Source organism: Coccidioides immitis (assembly GCF_000149335.2).
Source record: "Coccidioides immitis RS genomic scaffold supercont3.5, whole genome shotgun sequence".
In the NCBI taxonomy this organism is placed as follows: domain Eukaryota; kingdom Fungi; phylum Ascomycota; class Eurotiomycetes; order Onygenales; family Onygenaceae; genus Coccidioides; species Coccidioides immitis.
Window position 1 is genome coordinate 1,307,779 of NW_004504307.1, and position 6,876 is coordinate 1,314,654.

The following is a 6,876-nucleotide window of genomic DNA, read 5'->3' on the forward strand; positions in this document are numbered from 1 at the left end:
TTTTTTTTTTTTTTTTTTTGGCGGGGGTGTTGAGTTCAAATATCCGGATTTCGTATGTTATATCCATTCAATGATACAATACAACCATGCATGACACTAGTGCATTGAATATTTTTCCAAAAGGTCTTGTTGAGGGCTCACTATAAACTCCTGGATGTCAGCGCGATCCAAACAAGCAGTAGTTCCAAACAGAAGTATAGTGCCTAAGAATATGCATTGTTAGTCATGGTTCGTCCAGAGCAGGCAAAGTCTTATGTGGGAAGCCTCCATCCTAATATATATTTTCAAGTCAGCGCAGCACAAACGTAGTCATGTATGTATATATCTCCAAGGGATGAATATTTTTGCTCAGCCAGTGATAATTCAAAAGAGGGGGGGTCACCAGATCAATTTGGAGTTTTGGTAGATTGGACTGTATCAGAAATCAACTGGAGAGGAAGGCCGCCTTAATCTGCTTCCAGGGCTGTGATTTTAAATCCTGGGCTGATACATGACGGTGAAATACCCAAATCCATACTGTGATGGTCATGATATGAGAGCATGTAACACAATTAGCCCCAACAATAGCTCCTTGCATGGCCTGGATGGCTGACTAGCTAGATTACAGGATCTAGACATTCCTAAATTACACAAAGGTGCAAGGCTCACCAACATTCACAGGCTACCCTTGTAGATACAAGTAAGATGCAGGTAAATCTTGAGTATGAACTGCGGGGATCAACCCAAGTTGTCAGCGGACAGGATTAACGTGGAACAATACTTTAGATCAAGAGACCGCCAGTTGCTCAAATCCAACCCCACTGTTTGGCGAGAAAGGAGGAACTGGTCTAGGAGCGAAAAAGGTTAGATCGGCCGCAGACATCATCGAATCCTTTAACTTACGATCAATGTTGATGGCTTCGAACCATCGTATTACCTCGCCGTCGTTTCCATCCTTTGCTTTCAAAAGACCGGTATCGGGCTGAACGAGGAAAGCTGGCGCCAAGGAGCGCATTTTCAAGTGCGTTGCGATAATGCTCGAGAATCTGTCCCCTTGAGCAACAAAATCTGATGGGCGACGTTCTAGAGGCCACTACAGTAGATCGCACACGGCCGTTAGCTCCAGAGGGGGGTAATGTTGTAAGCACAAGGTGTGATATTGGACAAACCCTGGTGGCATATTCTCCGTGCTCCCAGCTATAAAAGAGCCATGACATTCGTTCAACACAGTTTAGTAAAATAAGTGACGCCAAAAAGGTCCGAAAATTACCCTCCTTCTGTCTTTGGAGCAACCTTTGCTCTATCCGATTTAAGACGGCCTTGCTAGTTTTTGCAGCCCGCTTTTCTGCTGCGGCTCGAAGCTGGGAGCAGATAAGCGAATATGACTCGATTCCATCACCGCCAGTGATAGGAATGTGCCATCCATTCGAGCTCGAAGTTAGGGGTTGGAGGGTTGCAGGCGGAAGTGTTGGATTGAAAAAAACCCTCCAGGGCACAAGAGGACCAACAATTATTGATGTGGCCACCCATAAATCGAGGACCCCTGCAAGTAGTTCATCCTGGTTAAGCGTCAGCGTTTGCAGTACACGATCATCTTAACCTCTTATGTTGCCCAAGCAAGAACATTTCGTTAGATGGACATTTCATACTTACCTGGCTTGCTTTCCCGAGTTCTGCTGCTAATAATAATGTCTGTTGCATAAATACTGATTCTTCGCTTTCAAAAAACCGATGCGACACCTTTTTCATATAATCATCCAGCTTCCCACTTAGCTCTTCAACTTCTCCATCCAGAATGTGAATATTTTGTGGGTGTGCACCCAGTTCTGTATCATGTCCAGTGAGTGGCAGCTGTGGATCCGAATTGGATATACCTGGTTTTTGTGCACACAGGGTTCCAAATGTAACAAAATATGATGGATCTTGCTCAAAATGGGTTACTTCAATGCGGCCGGTTGACAGTTCGAAATGCACCTGGTTTTTGAGATTATTAATATCATGATATATGAGAACGGAATGCAAGGCTATATCTCATTAGTCTTCTTCTTCCCACTGCCCGATGGAAGATATCTTACCAACTGAATAAGCTTCAAAGCGGGTCATAAGTCGGGTTCTAACGCAACATTCCATCCAGACACGCGGATTTTGTAGGCTTCTGCACTGAGAGCATGGGGTACCAGGAGAACACTACAAATAGACATCTCAGTTGTATGGCGAGCAATATTTGGTGCTGAGCTCTTACTGTCTTCTTCAACATCCGGCACCGAAGGCAAGCGCCCATTTTCCGAACCAGCTGAACTTCTTTTCGACGTTCTTCAGAAAAGGCGGACCTAGACTTATGCTTGGTGATTCGACTAATTGCCTTCGGAACGGAAATTGGTTCGTGGCTCTGCGGATTGACATTGATAGCTATTGGCCTAGGATATGCTACATAGCATTGTGCATTGTCGTGGGCATCATGGTTAAACTGGGTAATATGTTGCTAAGCTGAATCAGCAATGAGCAACCGAAGATAAAACTGGCATGGAAGTTGTTTTCTATACACATCCCAACATAGTGAGGAAGCTTACATCGGAATCTAAGTGCTCAACTGTATCCTCTGGGACAATTTCGCTTGCAGATGCCGCAATGAGTGAAAGTTGCGAGGAGTGTCGGAGGTCGGACAATGAATCTGGATTTAGCTGCATAGAATCGGATACGCAGGCAGACGCATGAGGTTCTTCTTGGATCGGCGAAGATTGAGATGTCTGGATCGATGTTGCGGTGGGATGTTCATTGAGGTCTGTATTACAGCTCAGTCACAGTTAGCTTGACAGCTAGGCTTCGTGAACTATAAGGCTGATGAAAGGCTTTCAACATAGGGCTCACCGATAACGGCACTACCCGGGCATTCTAGCGCTGGGTCAACAACGACGCCCTTCAGGCCTTGAGAGCGTGTTACCGCTTGTCCGGTCTCGTTTGTCGCACCAACTCGTCTTGAAGCTTCAGCAAGGACGTTCAACCCATCCAGCCCACCAGGATTACTAAAATTTGCAAGTCGGCTAGAGTAAGGAGAAGTATTTGCTCGTGCCCGATCACTACGGCTATTTCCATGTGCTTTCCCAGCACCGGTTGTGTTCGAAGAGAGTCCATGCAACAGGTGAATCACGCGCTGTTTGTCCAGAATGGAGATAGCTTGACAGCTTTTGGTTAGATGACCCAGCAGGCTATCTGGTCTACCTTTGGGAAAGTTTTCTCCACACAGCTTGCATGTGTGCTCATAACGATTGCTCGAGTCTGGTAATTTATTTCCTCGATGGAAAAATTCGGAAACGATGGCATTCGGTTTCCGACCCATTCCAAACAAAACGAAAAGGTCGAGGGAAGTATCTCTGGAAAGGAGATAGTTTTATGAAACGACGTTGAACTACGAGTGGATTACCCGTCGCACTCGCGGAGCAGGACATGAAGCAGTACTTCTTGCTCAAAGTAACCCATATGTTAGAGTATCACAAGATGTCTTCTAGCGAAGAGCAAAAATAGCCGCAATAAATGAGGGAAACAGATATAGCGGATGATAAGGGACTTGTGTGACCTTTTGCCGTCAACAAATTTCCATTTGAGAGCCCGGGGTAATAAGGATTCCCGTCCATTCGGAGTACCAGACTGGCAAAAACCTGATGCTTTGAAGCGGTCAGCATAGGGATCAAGATAAACTAAGTGGTTTCACCCTAACCACTTAGGGATTAGCACTATTTATGTGGGTGGGTGCTCACACTTTGAACATGTTTTAAAGTGAGGGCCTATGAGGCTACTAACCATATGCAGAAGCTAGAGGAACCATGGAACCTGAACTATTCTGTGTTTGTGCTCACTGCTCGCCAACCTTGTAGGATGTTAGCATGAGTGAGATGAAAACTTTACACTGGATCAAAAAAAATCTAAGCTGCTAAGCTGAAGACTAACTAGTTAATAGAAACTAGTATCTTGATACTACCCTTTAGACTTCAGCCAGTGCTGGGAGAAGAGAAATTTCTAAATGTATAAATTCAACAAATTCAAGATTCAAGCTAGTTCAATAATTAAATAAGTAGTATATTTCTCAGTAAATAATAAGTAAAAGTTCAAACTAGACTTTGGTTATAGACCAGGCTAAAGCTACTAGTTAAAGCTTTGTACACATGAACATTGTTAGGAGGGGACCCAATGTAGGCTTTGTAGGTCGTCCTAGGTTTGGGGTACGAAAGGGCTAAATAGGTGTGATGCCCACAACTGATGGGAGGGAGTCGTGCATAAACATATAGGTCTGCTAACTAGGAGACTGAACACTGAGGTTCCCACAATCCACAAGAATCGTGCAATCCTTATACATTCAGAGGTATGGGCCATGTGACATCTCCTGAACATCCAACATCATCTGATGCAAGGTTGGTCTAGGCTTACATTCATAACAAACATATTGCTTGAGAAAAAAAAGAAAAGAAGATAGACAAGCACATGTATGAGTATGATATATACATAATGTTTGTGTATGGTGCTAAGCTAAAAGAGAAGTACTGTAAAGGTCTTTAACACAGTATAGCATCAAGAGCTTGGCCTGAAAAAAATAAAAGTTCAATCTCTAACAATATTTCTCTCTTGTCTATCAGATATTATGGTATCACTAGCATTTGTAAATGCTGGACATCTTATCTTGATATTTACAGTGTTCTCATTTATTAAGAGTAATTATCTCTTTTAGAAGTGTAGCACTATTTCATGTTAGGTATGTATATCTTTTTAGTATTATTACTATTCTTAACATATTTCACAGCAAACTCAGATACACAGTGAACTCAGACATACAGTGAACTTTGCATATGATATAAAATCTTCTTAAGATAGCTTGCTTGGCTTCACCAAACAGGCTACTAGTCCTAGGCACCATATAGAGGTGCAAGCTATGCTTAGGTGTCATACACAAGCTCTATACAACTGGAGTAAATGAAATCATATAATCAGTTAAACTTGAAAGAGAAATATCATATAATGTAGCAGCTCTCTGTTGACTTAATCCTTGGTTTTTTACTGCAGAAGCAGCTTAAAAAAGTCTATTTATGCTCATTTTTACTGTGAAATGAATGTACAATGATGAAGACTGAGAGATTTAATTAGTACTGAAAGATCAAACTATATTATATGCAAAAGTGTCTGAGTTCACTGTGTGTCTGAGTTTGCTATGAAATACATTATTATTATTCTTCATTATAGTCTTATGCAGTCAGTAACTATAAAGGCTACTGTGAGGATCATGACCCTTCTAACAGAGCTGGTGAATCAGAAGAAGATTGTTCTAGAGTAAAGCCCTAAACTCTAGACAGAGAATTCACTAAGAGAATAAATGTTTATCTAATACTGTAAGAATTCGCCTGTAAACCCCTTACACAGACAAACAACACCCACAAGAGCCCAGGGCCTGGGCTCACAAGCTGTTAGAAGTACATGTGTTCTCATGAGACACTAAGTCACATGCTTATAAGCACATATAAAAGGCTGCTACTGCACAAATCTCTTGTTGGGAGCCAGTGATAATCTTGTTTACAAGTTGTATATAGCTGCCAATACCAGATCTTTTATCTTGTATACTCTTTTCTACATACAATTTCTTCTATAGATTTATTGTTACACCAATTCACATATATAATTCTCACATTTTGCCACTCTTCTTTAATGATGCTTAATAATAATATCAACACAAAGAAGCCAACTCTCTAAAGCTTGTGAATCTGAAACACCAGCAAAAAATCTATCTGAAGAACAAGCCCAAGTTTACAAGAAGATGACAAATCTTGAAACTATCTCAGCTCTCTTAACTGTAGATGAAACTGAAACTAGCATTGCAATCTCAGAGAGAGAGTCTATCTTAGCATCAAGAGATGAAATTCAACAACTTTACAAGAAAACCAAACTACTAAAGAGAATGACAAAATAACAAGAAAAGTTGAATACTCTTCAGACCATCTAAAAGTACTTATAAATTAAATTTCTTGATATAGTTATCTTCAATCCAATATCTGTAAAGCATTTATTAGTCTTGAGATTATCACAACACATGAAGCTCTATCAGACTAGCTTTTATATAAAATATTAGTGGTTCATCTTCAGTATTAAATTCACTCACAATACAAGCAAATTAAATGATGAGAAAATTCTTGTATATACTCTTACAGAACTTGATTATATTGAAAAAGATCTCTGGAAGATTTATCATAAAAATAATTTATTAAAGAATAACTGAAATGATCTCAAGAAATTTCTATATATAAGACTAGAAGATCTAGCAAATTACATGTGAAACTCTTGACAAGTAATCTTCAATCTTTGCAAGAGTTTGAATAAAACTAATCAAGTTTATTACTAACAATTTCTAGAGCTTGCAACAAAAATTGATGAAGAATTTAAAAGCTTTGAAAAAATAAAGAAGAATCTATATATAAGAAACTTGAATGAGCTCATGTGAGCTAAACTAAATGAACAGCTGGAAATACCAGATAATATTAATAAGATAGTAGTACTGACTACCTGATTCTGATCAAGTATGACAGCAGCTCTTAAAAAGAATGTCTTGCATGTAAAGTCTATTAATTCAGTTGAAAGTGCTTGTGAAGATATAAAGACTGATAACTTAAGATCACAAATAGATAAGAGAAGTCAACTTCAGAGACCTGCTCAGAAGATAAGAAAAGATCTTATTAAGAATTATAAAGCTTTAAGAAAAGAAGAAAAGTGCTTTAAATATAGTTAAAAGAGATATCTTACAAAAGACTGTCTCAAGAAGAAGAGTAATAAATAAGAAATTGAAGAACTGCAAGTAGATAGAATTAATATAATAAAGTTGTTCAAGAAAAGTCTTCTTGCTCTCTCTCTCATTATTTTAGA

The 6,876-nt window shown here is 39.7% G+C and overlaps 1 protein-coding gene across 1 annotated transcript; it reads right to left on the bottom strand.

The window, feature by feature from the left end:
* Window positions 1–630: 630 nt before the first annotated feature.
* CIMG_10322 (uncharacterized protein) lies at window positions 631–3,606 on the bottom strand. The gene is made up of 8 exons (XM_001239299.2): window positions 2,848–3,606; window positions 2,550–2,761; window positions 2,222–2,461; window positions 2,055–2,166; window positions 1,633–2,003; window positions 1,149–1,538; window positions 883–1,072; window positions 631–827 (listed from the first exon to the last, which is right to left on the bottom strand). The coding sequence occupies exons 1-8, from the start codon at window positions 3,314–3,316 to the stop codon at window positions 718–720; spliced, it is 2,094 nt and encodes a 697-aa protein (XP_001239300.1). The 5' UTR covers window positions 3,317–3,606; the 3' UTR covers window positions 631–717.
* Between the last annotated feature and the right edge of the window lie 3,270 nt (window positions 3,607–6,876).